This window comes from Neodiprion virginianus, chromosome 5 (assembly GCF_021901495.1).
Source record: "Neodiprion virginianus isolate iyNeoVirg1 chromosome 5, iyNeoVirg1.1, whole genome shotgun sequence".
NCBI lineage: Eukaryota > Metazoa > Arthropoda > Insecta > Hymenoptera > Diprionidae > Neodiprion > Neodiprion virginianus.
Genome location: NC_060881.1, coordinates 17703643 through 17720604, shown reverse-complemented (window position 1 = coordinate 17720604; position 16962 = coordinate 17703643). Strand labels below are relative to the sequence as shown.

The 16962-nt window shown below is 38.3% G+C and overlaps 1 protein-coding gene across 4 annotated transcripts in view; it reads right to left on the bottom strand.

The window, feature by feature from the left end:
- Window positions 1–865: 865 nt before the first annotated feature.
- LOC124304323 (chondroadherin-like) overlaps window positions 866–16962 on the bottom strand; it is a 73992-nt gene continuing 57895 nt past the window's right edge. For 3 of the 4 annotated variants that reach the window (XM_046762364.1, XM_046762365.1, XM_046762363.1), the window contains exon 2: window positions 866–3812. In XM_046762364.1, the coding sequence (XP_046618320.1) occupies window positions 1919–3790 (1872 nt within the window). In that variant the 5' untranslated portion in view covers window positions 3791–3812 and the 3' untranslated portion in view covers window positions 866–1918. Of the gene's footprint in view, window positions 3813–4290; window positions 4373–16962 lie in introns of those variants that run through there. The other variant, XM_046762366.1, reaches the window with a different exon arrangement.

Here is a 16962-nt window from a genome sequence, read left to right as displayed (position 1 = left end):
TATACCTGGAACAAGTTTCTAGTACAATTTTTCTTCTATCAAAAACTCACCGTGGTCTGTAAAAATATAAAAACATTGAGAATAGTACAGAAATTGGAAAATTTCATTAGAACGCAGGAATTTGGTTTTCACATACGAAGGCATATCATAGCATCAAACTCACAGGATAAATGAAGCATATCACCCCGTATATTGTGTGAAATGCGGGACAGAGAAAAATCGGATTTGAGAGAATCAATTTTTTCAAATTTTGGACAAAGAGGCGCTATATTCAACTTCCAGCTTCTTCATGGGCTGTGAAAGAACGCTAAAAACTTCACAAAATGAAACCAGAAACTTGCAATTATCTTAATTCGTTCCGAAGATGTAGCGTGTTGAAGAAAAAATGCATTTGTTTCATTAGAACATCTGTAGCGGGCGCGTAAATATTCGAACGGCCATAATTTTGTAGGAATTTTATTTTCCTGTCAAACAAGAAAATACGAGTCTCTTTTTTACCTTAGAAAAAAACATATTCCAATTTCGTTAGGTTACAAATTTTCGTTCAATCATTTTCGCTCTGCCTGACCAATTTGAAATGGATTCGGTCTATTATCATTTTACGATTCATCATTTGCTGTGAATAATTTTGTCACTGTGTATATCAATCAAGAAATGTACAAATCAACTTAAACAATTCCCAATTTCAACGACAATATAACTTCAAGACTTTCACATCTAGATTTGTGAGCGTATGTTTATTTCTGGCTATACTTTCGAACTTTGAAAGCGTAGACATTAATCGAGAACTATAAAATATGTTTTTAGTTATGTCATCAGAATTATGGTTTCATAGGAAATAATAAATTTAGAACTTGGTTGAAAATTTGAGAACAGAGAGATTATGAACAGAATTGTTTTCGGAAAAGACTGATTTCGACTGAGGGCATAAAAGCCATTTGAAGCCCCGGTGGAATCTCTCACACAACTTGACTGTGATGTTTCGCAAAACTAATCTAAGTGAGCTGAGCAGTGCAAAATGATATTCACCCTAGTTCATCGTTCATCTAATGAACACCTATACACATCCTGTGAAATGACTGCTTCGATTGTACATTTGATCATACAATTTGTACATTTGTGTTGGTCTTCACGTAACACCAGTACCCGATACCACGATGATGCGTCTGAAATTAGTGCGACTCTGAGAACTTACAAATTTTCAAGCAAGTGTCTTCTGGACGAGTGCAGAAGGCTGAGGAATATTTTCATTAAAGCCCCCAACTTGTCGTACACGATCATCTCTTGAGCTACATATTACTAATATCTATAATTAAGCTTGATTTTATTAATCTTATTTTCGTTATTACCTACATTCACAAAATATTTGAATTCTGACAGCTGAGCAAATTTATAATAAATTATGCGGATTTTACGTGAGCGAATGAGCAGAGCTGATACGCCACAGTTATCTCACATTTGACTTACATTCATTCTGAGCTTCATAATTGCAAGTGAAGTCCAACTTCATGGTACAGCGTAACCCCGCTAACGTCAACTTCACCTACCCAACTGAACAACCCTCCTATAGTATCTACTGCAAGTAGTCACTCTCGAGTCGAGCATCAATATCCGCATACACACACGCGAGCGTGAATCGAGATTTGAAAAAGTGGCGGAATTCGCTGGGGCCTAGTAGGGGTCCTGCGTAACGTTAGCGAGGTTCAACTGTGTACTATCCTAATGGCTCGCTCCTATGAAGACCAATGTGTCAGGGAGTCTTTTTCATCAACGAGCAGCTGCTGCTATCAGACTCACGGAGACCTTGTTATATTCCGAAAGTAAATTCGCTTCTTTGTCTGACGAATCCTTCCATTTCCACAGCTGCGCTCATTCCGCGATCCCTTTTCCTTTGAACTGATCACTCGTTGTCCAACGATCAGACGAAAACAATGTGCGGCTTTTGCTTCTGGTAGTGGAAGGGTGCATCATAGTCGACGACAGGGGGGAAGTTTGACCTGTTGGTAGAGCTCTGCATATGGTAGAGAGAGAGTACTTCCGGAGCTTCTTCTTGCAGCGAGGTAACGTCCGCCACGGCGTAGGCTTCGTCCTGCCTTGCGTAGGGGTCCAAGATGTCGGTGGACCTCTGAGGCCGGACCAACACCCCTGTGGACGTCTCGTGGACACTGGGTCTTGCGTACTGCGGGGTCTCGTAGAGGTTGAAGTCTTTCGCGTCCCGCGAGGGTCGCGCCAGTTGCGCATCCCACTGCATCTTTCCAGGCGAGTTGTAGCCCACCTCCTCAAGCTGGGCTATCAGTCGTCTGCTGTACGACTCGGTGTTCTTGTCCAGCTCACTACCCTGGCCGACGTAGACGAGGAGTTCGGGCCTAGGCGCGGTGTACGCCGGCTGCTTCTTCCTTTTCGCCTTGGTCACGTAGACTATCAGGGCTAGTATCGCCGCCGTCGTGATTAGGCACCCACTGGCGAAGAGCGACAGATAAAGGGGACTCAAGTGACACCGTAGCGAGCTTTCAGGTAGCGAAATGAGCCTCTTGCCCTTAAACTCCTCGTCAGCACACACGATGTCCAAGGAGTCTACCTTCAGTCGGGACTCGTTTCGGTGCTCCTCGGACCGGATCACGTTCCACAGCCACTGGATGGAACAGTTGCACAAAAGCGGGTTACCCCCGGCCTGAAAAGAGGCGAGAGTGTCGACGGGAAACTGGGTCGGCTGCAGTGTCGCCAAACTGCACCTCCGTAACGAGACGGACTTCAGGTACCTCGCTCCATATAGAATACGTTCTGGAAGTTCTTCCAACTCGGTGTTTCCATCCAACGATATCTGCTCGAGATTAATGTTGTCCGCGAATGACCTGGCGTGAATCCGCGCTATTAAGCACTCCTCGAGTTCAAGGTCACGAAGCTCAAACAGGTTTTGGAAGGCGATCGTCTGGAGGGATCCTAGAGGATTTCGGCTGAGTATCAGCTTCGACAGCATGGTCAGTTTGGAAAGAGGAGCAGTTGGTACCGAGGTCAAGTTGTTCCCGGATAAATCGAGACGCAAAAGTCCCGGAAGACGGTCGAATGCGTCCTCACTAATGCCTCTTATCACGTTGTTTGCAAGGTCCAGAGTGATCAGGGACGGAAGGGAGGACAGAGAGTCTCTGTGGAGTTCTTGTATGAGGTTGTAGGCGAGGTTAAGGTTTTCTAAGCTTGGCGCGAGAGCCAGGTTGTTGGCGGGAGCCTCAAGAAGAGGATTTTTGTTCAGCACCAGGGTGCGGATTTTGTGGAGGTTCTTGAGCAGGCCATCTGGAAGACTTGTGAGGGAGTTTCTGCTAAGATTCAACGATTCCAATTCGCTGGTGAACCTGAGTGCTTGCTTGTCGATTTCCGTTATGTTGTTCCCACTAAGATCAAGTTCCCTGAGGGCGTTGAGGCCGTGAAATGCGTTCTTGGAAATCGTCTGGACGGAGTTGAAGCTAACGTTTAGGGAGAGCAGGTTCTGCTGGAGATTAAAATTGTCAGAGCCTAGAGTGTGGATGAGGTTCGAGCTGAGGTCGAGGGTCTCGAGATTGCCGTAGAACCCAAAGGTCAGATGAAGACTGGTCACTCTATTGCCGGCCAGGTTGATGTGCCGGATTTCCGGGTTCAGTTGAATAGGAACGACGTCGAGGCCAGTCGAGATGCAAGATACGCGCAAAAACTCGTCGTCGCACTTACACCGTGCCGGACAAAGACCACTAACGCCCGTCATGACGGCCACCATTACCGCCACGAACTGCACCCGTAACACCCACCAGCCGGCTGCCATTCCATATGAACTTCTTTTGCTCCTGCAACAAAAAGCATACCGTTTTTTCTATCGCATTCTATATGGTACATTCAATGATGGCCTGACTACTCGAGGCCAACGAGGCAAGTGGGTTTAAATGAGTAGACAGCTCAAAAGGTTGGCGAATTTTGGGAATTTATATCTCGACGACTGATCGTTCAATTTGATTAAGGTTTATTTTAATGAAAAGTATATCGGTCGAGCTTAGTTTGAATATTTTTTTTACTGGAATTAAATAATAGAAAACATTGGTATTGACAATAGCGACAATCATTTTGCTCGGTAACATGTTCTACAATTCCAGAGATATCCGAAAAATGGCTCAAACCAATTCACATTAAATTTGGAGACATTATTCTTAGAAAGTGGATCGCATTTGCCACAGTCCAAGTTTGTTTCGTCCAAAATGGCGACAGTTTTTGCTAAAATTTTTTTTCACAAAATGGAAATTCATTTTATATCATACTAGAAATACCAACTAATGTATTTACTACTTCGAAGGCTGAGACGGAGATACTGGAAAAACTGATCCAAGTTTTCTGATGGACTCCATTGGTTGGGGGTTTGTCAGCTGGTGATTCACATAGGATCCTTTGAATTCCCCAAAGGCAAGCTGACAAATCATCCGTATTTTTTGAAGAAAAACCCTTTAAAGTTTTGTGGACACCTTACATCCCACGCGTCGTCGTAGTCTCATTGCCGAACGGCCGAGTGGCTATTGTCCCGGGGTCAGTAATCCAATGTCCGGGTTCGATTCTGCCCGGGAGAACGATGTTATATTTCTTTTCAACCACTCGAGGGATCTAAGTAACTTTGAAGGGTTCTTTCTCGAAAAACGAAGACGAGTTCAAAGCTGGTCTCCTGGGGTTCAGAAAGATTATACTTCAACTATCAATCTGTAGAACAAATCAAAAACTTAATTCTGGTCCATCAACGCGGTATATCTATTTCCACACTCGGTACAAGACGTGTTATTTTTAAAATCAGATCAGATTTTGAGTTCAAATTTGTTACGCGCGTGATTTTTTTCGCTTCATTTTACCTATCATAAACAGTGTTCATCACTGTTTTGAATTTTTTTTACCCACATGTTCTCGCTTTATGAATTATTGCAAAGCACCTGTCTGAAGACTTCAAACGAATATAACTTGAACGGAACGAGTTGAAAAAAATCAAGATATGTTTTTTTTTGTTTTGAGTCATAGCTTTAAAGGAAAGCATGAAAGAATTATATTTTTACAGAATAGTGTATAGAATAATTTCATGCAGGATTGTTTCTGATGTGAATCTCGCATTCTTTTGTGTAGAAATATATTCTGTAGAAAAATATTTCTGCAGAGACAATTTTGTGGAACATATTCCGTAAAACATATAGGCTCTATATAACTGATTTCTGTAGAATCGAACCTCATTCAAATAATGGTAAACCATTTGAAACTGCGACCTTCTCCCTCGCTAGATTAGAATTCATTTGCAATTCGGTCTATATACTTGCTCACATTTTTTGAATTTTATATAAAAATATCGAACACTTTCGAATACCATGTTTCTGAAATGAGCAGAACGATTTTCACTCATTGTCAGAGCAGTAATGTGTAATAAGACAATCGATGTTAATTCATTGCATACAAAATAATAGGATTACCATGAAGAGAGTATAACAAATAGATTTAAGGCACTTTCAGGGAGTTTCCAATCTCACGAAACAACGCAGAGTGGCGACTCGTGCATAATATCGGACGAATTCCTAGTATTTGAAACACACAGACGCAGAACAATTTCCATTCTATTCCATTTATTTATCTAGAGAAAATATTTATTTAGAGAACAAATCACATATCTAGTTATTAAATACAAAACAAGAGTTACCCCCCCTCCCCCGCCGTACAGTATAACTCTGTGTGAAAAAGGGGTTAAACGATGTCAACGGTCATCGATAGGAATAAAGTATCTTTGACGATTCGGTCCTTTGGTGGGGGGCCACCCTCAGACTAAAATTAATTTATCACGAGAAAAAAAAATAATTTAACATAACGAAATACATCTTACAAGATGCAAAGAGTATGTAAGTAACAATGTTAAGTTATAATAACAGGAAACAGAAGAGCTAACATCAACTTATCGAAAAAGGAAAAGAGGAAAGAAAAAAAAAAATAAATAGAATGGTGGACTTACATCAGTTACATCAAAAGTTGCCTAAGCTCATGTCAAATCCTATGTCGGAAATCAGGAGTAAGAGGAAATAGCCGTTCCGTCAACTAAGCAAAAAGAAATCATGAGCATATACCAAAAGAGATGTAGTGGAAAAGAGAAAATACATACGGTGAAAAAGAGAGATGGGGGAAAGCCTTGTTTATCAGATTCTTTTGGGTTCATATCAATCCAAAGAGGGAAATTGACGATTAAAGGGGGAACAAAAGACCACACATCGGACTTGAACAATGGTCATGATGGAAAAGAGCATGAAATCTAAGAACTAATCGTAAGAGAGATGACCCAGCTAATTAAAATTAGTAACTAACCTAGGGGACGAACTTCTTTTTTTAGGTAAACAGGTATAATCGATTTTTCAGTACTCAGTTTAAACATATATACAAGTGGTTCACACAAGGAAGGTGTAAAATTTTTAAATATTTTAAGGTTTATTTATTTATATATTATTCGTGAATTTCGTTTGAGAAAAAAGAAGATCTCGGAGTGTGTCTTTCCTAGCGTACGGCGTTTATAAACACAGCTAAATAATGAAATTGAATATCGTAACGATAGTGTAATAATGGTTTTTTTTCAAGAAAAAATCATTCTGTTGTAACGATTTAAGGATTGTTGGAAATTCAGTGAATTGTATTTAAATCAAACTATCCTAATATTTTGGAAACCTAACGTCTTGAGGGTCATTCTGGAATTGGAAAACGGTGTACCTGTGCTTAGCATTTTGTTACATTAACGTTAGTTTAACCTCGTGCTAAGAATAAACTTTCCCAAAATTGAACGATCTGCAGGCAATTATAACACACTTTTTATGTTCAATCTGAAGAACGCGACATATTCCATGCCATTATTTTACTATTGTCAATAGAGCTTTGAACGAATAGCCTTGCCACGTTGCGCCATATATTTTAATCAATTATCGTTCAAATCGTGTTTGACATCACTGAGACACCGGGTGTTGTGTAATACCGATGATAGATTTTTGGCAAAAAAATCGATTGAACCGAAAGAAAACAGTGTCCAACGACCAATAAGAGACAACCTCACAAATATAATTGAACACGAATGCCATGTAATATATTACACGTATATTTAATAATGCACGTTTGCAGAAACTTATTACTTTTTTTATGTGATACAACTACAAATTAACTGATTTCGTACTTCTTCCTTTACTTGTGCTGTGAAACTTTGCTTCTCTCGAAATTTCGTGATTCTAGGTCAACGAGAAGTACCCTACAGGTTTTGATGATTGAGTTTGCGAGTATCAAAATATGTGACATAAATAGCCGTATATTTTGACTACGTTGACTTATTGTTAGAAGCTTGAAATTTTTACACTTCCAAGGGACGGTAGACTTTGGTATTTGATATTAACTTGTACTTGATTGCAGAAAAAGTTTCTTGACAGACGGACAGACAGATGGACGGACGGACAACAAAGTGATACTGTTATATAAGGCTTCCGTTTTTTCCTTTTGAGTTACGGAACCCTGAAAAGAGATAACTTTAAACGAACTACCACGAACCGTGGTGATGCAGGGTTTGCGGAGAACCGTTATCGCAGCGAATGCCTGTAATATAAATCCTCACTCGTATCAGCTGATCGATTTGGGGAGACAAGTATCGGTGATATTTTATTTGCACCAAGGGGCCCACCGTGACAAATAGAACGTACAAAGAACCAGAGCGTATAAAAACAGTTCTGCGCGGTTAGGGGAGACGTTATCATCTACACTACGTATCTAATTAGATTATAATCCCAAAGAAATATTACAACCGTTAACAGAAATATACTTTCACCATTTTTTATGTATGGATAAAGGACGCGTATGTCGATTACAACTACAGGGACTCTCTAAATTTGAATCGGTGAAAATTCACTGATAAATCCCAGTTACAAATATACCGCTAGAAAAAATGAGGGCATATGCGTTGGAAGTCAGTGACACATTGGTGAAAAGTCACTGAATCATCGGTCTATTTGCACTGGTTTGTTTCCAGTGGTATACTGATAACTGGGAATCAGTGAATTTTCGCCAATTTAAATTTAGAGAATAAAAACGAAGTCCCGATCGTTATCAAACTCCGTAAAAGTTACTTTACATAAAGAATTACTCGCATTTGTGTTGATTGGGGAGACTGTCGTGATTTGATCGATCAAATGATTTATTGCTACGATAAGACGGTACTGAAAGGTAGGAATTTTATGGAATTACAGTAATTCACATGTCGCGAGTCGGTACAAAAGTTTTCATTTGCCTGCCATTCTCGTATCTTATTTAATGTGAAAGATGCAGATCAAACGATTCGTGTACCATTTTTTTACGGAGAAAATGATGAACTATCGTTCACTGATATCGGACAAATAACACCAATTTGGTAGGAATGAATGGTGTTGGATAACGTGATCGTCTTAGATTATGGATTCCTGAATTGTTTCGTTCCGAATCCAAACGGTTGTCAATTTTTTTCATACGAAGTGGGCAGTACCTTTGAAAACACATCAGAGCTTAATTGACAGTTCAAGCCTCTGCTTGTCAATTTATGAGTTTGAACACTGTTTTGACTATCCGCATGTCGATGTATCCTCAAAGTATCCAGTCAACGTTCGACGAACGAAGATACATTGATTTCCGCGGTGACTTTTTTATTTTTGCAAAAAGTTGTGTAATGCAGATGCTGTGACACAGCAGAAATTCATCGTCGCGGAAACACCAGGGTTGCCACGTGATGGTAATTTGGCTCGATATACATCAAATTTTGATTAAAGCATAAAAAGTGCTTCTCATGATTTCCTTTTTTTTTTCTCGCCCAGAAGTGAGGCGTTCTAACCGCGTCACGTTAACGAGAATAACCAACCCTATACCACGGATCGATAAACGAATCGCCTTTGAGGAGTTTTAAATTTCTTTCACGGTAAACGCTATTTTCTTTGTAGCTGTTACGTATATACATTAGGGTGGTCCTTATTTGGGGTGTTGACGAATTTCGACAAGTGCGCCCCCTAGACACGTTCGAAATAAATGAACAAAAAATGTGTGCGAAAACGGAGCGCTGTAGCCCAATTAGAAGACGTGCCTCTAAGCTCGTTTTGTTTTTCATTTGAATAACATGGGATTTTTAGACTACTTCAATCATTATGTTTTAAAAAATTCTTTTTTCACATAAATCTGTTGTTCATGGGTACAACTACGCGTATATTTTTCCACAAGTCGTTATCACAACCTTTACGCCCCCCATCCCCCTGATATTATACACGACGGCAAATTGATCAACGTGAGAATACCTCTTTTTAGCCGCTTGGTGCTTGACAGTATTTCACCAATTAAAAGGCAGTCTTATTTACGTCATAAGTTTGTAAAAAAAATAATTGTACATGTGGGAAAAAATATGTATTTCAATTAGTGTATTTAAAAACACATCGTTTATACTTTATACTTTTTTAAAAAGTAATAATTAAAATTAAAATGTTTTGATCGCCGTCTGTTTTTCTGGATCGGGAAAGATTTTACGATATTCCGAGATCCATGAACAACAGATTTATGTGAAAAAAGAATTTTTTGCGTTCATGGGGACAACTCAAAAACATAATGACTGAAGTAGTCTGAAAATCCCATGTTATTCAAATGAAAAACAAAACGAGCTTATAGGCACGTCTTCTAATTGGACTACAGCGCTCCGTTTTCGCACACATTTTTTTAAATTTATTTCAAACGTGTCTAGGGGGCGCACTTATCGGAATTCGTCAACACCCCAAATAAGGACCACCCTAATATACATACGTTTAAATCGGGCTGGTCTTTAAATTTCTTCAATAAAAAGAAATTCGATTCAGGGGAGACCATGGATCAGGGACAAAAGGCAAGGATAATCAGCACAAGTTTACAAGGAAGGGAGAAGTGGGCACTGAGATCGAAGAAGGTGTGGATTATTTGCCGTATTCGTACTTTTCATGGTAGGAACGATTCTTAATAAAATTCCCTGAGTGTTACTAGTAAGTATCTTGAAAATATTTAATAGTATCATGGAAATATTCCAATCATATTTTAAATCCGTTACTTGTCTATCTGTTGAAATTCTACCTTCCTATTTTTTTCCAATGCTCTCCTTATCATGGATATATTTTCTCGTTGGACCATAAATCCAAATTATTTTCTGATATATTTCAGGTTTTCACGTGGATAGTTAATTCATTTTTGAAATTGTTTAAATTATTTATCTGCTAAATTCACGAATCAATATTGATTATATTATTAAGTATAATAAGATAACTATTGTCACAGCGAAAAAAGAAAATCATTGCTGGTACAAAAATCAAGAATGTTGAAATCTCATAGAATTAATTAGAATAATTGGAGAGGAATGGTTGCTCTTCGGCACTTTCGAGTCTTGTCTTCGTTGTGAGTCGAGCTTTTGGGTGTTGGCTTCGTGTCAAGAATTAGAGAGCGAGTTCTGGACAATATTTTGTGCCGGGTCAGCGATCGAACTGGCAGAAGCAGTGGCTCGGTAATTTCAGAAATTGTTCAGCTCGGTCGATAAGCGAAGAAGTGGGTGTGATCACATAATCGGTCGATAAGCGTGACTGCCATCTCTTTCTAAAGAATAGGATATCGAAAGATAGAACATAACGTCGGTACATCAGTTAGACATATCGGTAATGCAGAACGCATACTAAGAGAGTATTTTTTCAATATACTCTCGCATTGAGATTTTTTTATTTTGTTGCAAAAAATAATACTCACATACATGTGTTGTTATTTGTTTGTCGATGCTCGTACTAGCTAAAAACGTTTTGTACTCATCACAAAGACCTTGCTGGAAAATCTACCCTAAAACGTAGGATTATACCTCGACTCTTTTTTGATCACAGGAAAGAAATAGCCATAACGCGAAGTTACTGATACAAGATTAGAATCTTTCACAGCAGATTCACGCATTCGAATGTGAAATTGGAAAGAAATTTGTCACGCATTCGAATATCTGCAAAATATTTCGCAGCGACAAATCTCTACTCGGCTTACTAGAATTGGGAACAATCACACAAACACGAAACATCGGAAAACGGATAGTGTAATGTAAACGTTCATCACTTCCTTATATATGCAAATGATCGAGATCGCTTCTTAGGATAGAATTTTTCCTCCTAAAAATAATTATAAATTACTATCACCTACATGTCAGTGATATTTCTAGATATCGTTTGAACATTTAACCTTTTGAATCGCGTTTTACCAAATAAATGGAACTAAACGATTAGCAGGGCAAATACCAGCAATACACCCAGAATTACTAAGGGACTAAGGCAGATAACAGTAATTACTATTCACCGCACACATCGCATACTCAAGGGTCGCATGACCCGGGTGGAGTCGATACGACAGGGCCTCTATTATAGTGTTACGATTAACCGGATGCTACGTTGCGTAGAATTGTCCGGGACTTTCACCCTATCCGAGTTCCTAATGTTCTGCTCTCCCAGTACCGAAGTTACATACATAATGCAAGAGAAAGGTTTCCTGGTGATCCACAGACACTTTGATTGCAAAGGGGTGCTCAGCAAATGGTGCATGTCACAACCTATCGAAGATGGACCCTTTATGATTTTATCAACTGCATCTATGCAGGAAGTTTTTTCCATTAGATATTTATCGGCCAAAATTCAATTTCTGTTATTTTTATATATATATATATATATATACGGTAACATTGTGTGACTTTTCTAGACATAATTGAATAGTTAAAGTACATTTGAAATCGAAAGAAATTCGAGGCTTCCTGTAACTGAGATATTACGATTTAGATCGCACAATTATGGTACCGTACATAACAAATAATGAATCTAAGCATACACTTTCTGTTATTAAATGGTTAGTGAGAAGAATGATTCTATTAGTGTGACTATACATAAGTATAATTTCAGAAGTTTTCACTCAACAAATGGTACTTTTATAATAATTTGCTTCATATTGAACATCACGAGGCGTGACATTAAACTGGGACACGTTTCGAGAATGGCTAAACAATATTGGTATGAAAGATAATTGTTTTTTTTTCTTCTTAATATATAATACACGATATGACAAAAAGTAGAAGTGCTGCAATAGCTCATTGACGATATTTTAGTATAATTTTGGGAAAAACCTATAAGTGATTTTTTGTTGCCATCTCATGCTATCTAAAAACATCGCGGTCTGACAAAATTCAGGCGATTGTGTGTAAAAACACTATACGATTCACTAGAAAATGCATTAAATGATTACTACGGTTGATGGCTCACACGTCGCTGATTGATGATGACATTTACACGAGCTCTGGAGTTCAGAATAAGCTGCCCTACTGGCGGGTACGTTCTATAATTAGAATTGTAAAATGGATTTGCACCCCAAACGAGTACTTACTTTAGAATTATAATTTTATATTATGAAATATTATACATTCACTGATACGTAGTTTTAGGCAGGTGCGTAACGCTATTCAGAAAGTAAACCATACATGAGTAGCAATTATATTATACGCGTCATTCCACCTGATAAAAATCAACATGAATCATTGTTAATGTAAATCTCATCGTCAGGTAATATACTTTTCAGAATGGTAATATTATTAATGATGCAACGGTTAAAACTTTTGTGCTGATAATTAACGCGAACAATGTAAATTTTTTTGAAAAACACAATTAATTTGCGACCATTAGTTTCTTAACTCATTACTTCTAAATAAATATTGATATAATTTTTAAAACGACTCGGAAGACAATAAAAAAAACTCGAGAACTTTAGTGGGTTGAGAAGATTTCAAGAATATCATACTTTAACAAATGGTTGAAAAATATCTGATTGATAATATTTTTAGTTTCAAGTATTGATCATTTACCGAAATAGCAATTGAATTGAATGAAACTCAATCGTGACTTACAAGTTAAATAACCGAATTGAATGCTGAATGGCGCCAGATACATCGACTTACGTACATTTTCATTTAATTTCACGACTTCTACTTCACGATGGTATCTTTTTATTTTACAATCTAAAACAGATGCAGTTTGTTTGCATGGTCCAAAACGTATTTGAAAATATTATCCAATGCCATAACATTACTTCCTATCGCTCGTATCGCCGTTTCACCGTGACAAGTGACAACATTTCAGAATAAGGCACTTGGGCCGAATTGGCGGTATAGATGCCGATGGATTTCGCCTCGCTGCCGAGGGCGTTTGGGCTTCCTGTCGAATCACCCGAGGGAAGCTTTTCGCACTTCTTCAATGTACTGGAGAATGAAAAGTATACGTCGGTGTCTTATCATAGATCGAATTTTATTCCCCGAAGAACATGAGTATAGATGAGAAGTTGGTCTTTCAAGAACCATACGAGGAAGCTTTATGAACTCCTTGACTGTCAGTGATACCGCATATAAATATGCGGAAAAAATCAGTGCCTTTTTTCTGGCTTTATGAAAACACATTCACACTTCAACGATTTGATCGTGTTAGGGTAGCTTGAGATTTTTGACATTGCTGAATCGAAATCTGGAATCACATTCCTAGAATTCAGAATTGCGGATTCAAAATGGTCGATTGAAAATTTGAAAAACAGTTGGATTTTGACAGAAAAGCGATATTTCATATCTATATCGATGAAATTTTTTGTTGTAATAAGTCGAACGGTTCGGTTAAAGAGCGTACCCTATTGTGATGAGTGTTGAAACAGACTAATTTTCACAAATTATTTTCGGAAAAGGTATGGCTGCAATATTAACAATTTTTATGATGTCAATTCAAGTACACGTTGCGAAGTGTGTCCAAAAAATTTTGTCGTAAAGAAAAACAATTTGATACAGATATATGTCTCTTCGCACCTTTCGATGATTTTCGTGTGCAGACGATTGGTGTACATGATATCACAAGTATGGATGGTCTGACATAAAAAAAAAATATGTGCATTAAGTACATTGCATTAGTTTTCGACTGGCGAAGCTCTTTTTTTCCTCATTGATAACGATGAAAAATTGCTGAAGTTTTTTCAACGTTTTCAGCTCAAGAATACGTTGTATTATTATTAATGACTGTTAAACAAAACATGAAAACGATAAAATCGTTCGTCGGCTGAAAAGCACTATTCTTTCGAATATGTGTATCAAACCTTGAGTCGATTCATCGATTACAGTTCGAGATATCGTGTACACCGTTTCGAAAAACGTAGTTTGAAGACCCTTCTCAACGTGTGCACGAGTCGTTGTCAAAAAAAGTAACAGTATTGCATCAGTAGTTTTTCCGAAATTAATTTATGAAAATCAGCCTGTTTCGATGCTCGTAATAGAAGTGCAACCCCTTAAGGTTCCTGAATTCCTGACCGACCACTTGATGAAGTAGAAACGATGCATAGTTTCTGGGGAAATGTTTCGGTAAAACTTACCGAATGAACGTTATGTTCAAGATGTTAACACGTTAGAGGTTTAACGTGGTATCTTAAAATGTGACTGAATAAGACACTGCTTCAAATTTAGACCAACGAAAAGAGACGCTATCTCGAAGTGTGACTGGGAAAGATGCTATCTTAAGTATGCCTTTACCATCTTCGAAAGTAGATTGGGAAAACTATACTGCAGTGCATGCATAATAATTACTGAAAAGCGATACGGTAAAATAGATTTATGCAGCATTATATACTGCAGTATACAGTTAAAAAAATTATCTCGTTTATCATGACTTACAATTATATAAGTATTGAATATCCGCAACATTAGAGTTTCGTAAATATATTTCTGCTTGGGCCGATAAAAAATATTTTCGAAAGTGTTTTCTCTAATCGGATTTTGACATATCATTTTATACCTCAGATTTATGTTGATGCAATTCCATTGTCACTGCCAACAACTGCGTGATACAAGAGATTCAACAACAATCTGACCTAGTTGTCCGGTATTGACTCAGAATTTATTGACTTTTAAAAAAAATTGTCGGTGTTCTAATAATGTTCGCAATTTTAAACTCTCAAAACCATGCTAAAAATATTGGGCGTGACTCATAATGAAACGCTCAAACGAACAGCAGCCCCGATGTTTTCGGGAGCGTACTTATTTTCGGTACGACGTCATTTTGTGCGTAAACCCGGCTGTGACTAAACCAAATAGACAAACTGTACAGATTGGCTAACAATCAATTAGAGGGAGCGTGAACTTGATATCCAGGTGACTCATGCTGTGCGCGGTTGAGGGTATCGGAATTCCCGAGACGGGCAGCTTGTGGATATTGATGCTACGCCACCAAAGACGAAGAGCAGCGTGCTTACACTTTCAGGGATGCTACCGGGCCGGATGCCTAGACGCTGTCATACAATCAACCTCAATCAAGCGTTATCGACTGGAATTGATAGGATGGATAAGCGATTTGGGGGGACTGCAGGGCAAAGACCGTACGACCATCTCAGTTAGGTTAGGGGTTCGGCCAGAGAGTGATAGAGATGTAAGGAGAGTTCACGTTCGACGCGAATCTTGATGTTGCTCCATTCACGCTGGAGCGTATTTCTTGGATGCTTAATGAAAATCAAACAAAATACGGTCCTGTTTGTTAGTCGATAATGATCAGATCATGAAAGAGAGCCTGAGGAATTGACTTATTCGCATGAGTAACGACCGGTACCATAATTTTTTGATTATTAGATGCACTTTGGGACAATGGATCTGAGACGGCTAATTTTTAACACTAGACAGTTATGTTGGCAACACAGAGAAACCTACAGCGCCACAGTCAGCCGAGCGCGAAACAAACTCAATCTCAATAAGCATAACATAACACATGACCGTCGAATTTGATCTTAGAATACGTAGCATACGTGTCAATCCAACAAGTCTTTATCCCCGCGATATTCCAAGGCTAGATTCGACGATCATGGGTTATGTTACGTTTATCGAGATTGAGTTAGTTTCGCGCTCGGCCGACTGTGGCGCTGTAGGTTTCTCTGTGTTGCCAACATAACTGTCTAGCGTAAAAAATTAGCCGTCTCAGATTCATTGTCCCCAAGTGTACATTACTTACTGCAGCCATCTTAATTCCCAACCTCTTTATTGCAGGAAAATCGCCGTTTTTGTCATACAGAAATATTTTTATTTTTCAATCAAAGGCGATCAATAGCACTCTCTCTAACAATAACCCCGTGATCTAAGTCCGAGTTTGCACATTTTACTTCTTTCTCGCAGATAGCACAGTATATTATACGTATATTTTGATATTATGGTTAACAATCCTTTGCGCAGAATATTCCCCCCGAAGTTCCTATATACTTTTTCAGAATACCAAACTCATATTGTGTCGATGGCCCGGTCTGGAATTAGCATACGGGAGAACAGACGCTTCAACTTTGATGTATCAAGATATGAATTTCTTATCTAGTGATAAATTTTGTAGTTCAATTGGACTAGACATTTTCCAGGTGGGCCATTTGTCGTTAGAAGCGTGAAAACTGCAGCAACGAGGATTTCAGTTTCATTGTTCTTGCATCTTACTTACGTTTGGTTGTAGGACGTCCAAATAAAATAGCTCCAAAACCATTTGCCTGCGAATACAGTTGTTCAATTTTCATCATTTTAGCCAGAAAATATATTTTCAATGGTCGGCTTCAGCCTTACATTAATAAATCAGATCGTTAAAGTTGTCAATTTGAACCATTGATATTCAAATGTGAATAAGGAAAGAAAAAAATTATCATGACGATAATCGAGAAATGTGGAACATAATTATAACGACGAAATTATCTCTCTATCTAATAAAAAAGTTTCAAACAAATGAACGTAGAAAAAGATTATAATAACAATAGTACAAAAAAGATTATAATAACAATAGTAAGAAAAAGATTATAATAACAATAGTATATGCATGAAGTTGGCGGTGGGGTGAGATCCCGAAAACAAAACAAAATGCATCTAGCAAACCCTTTGACAGCTGT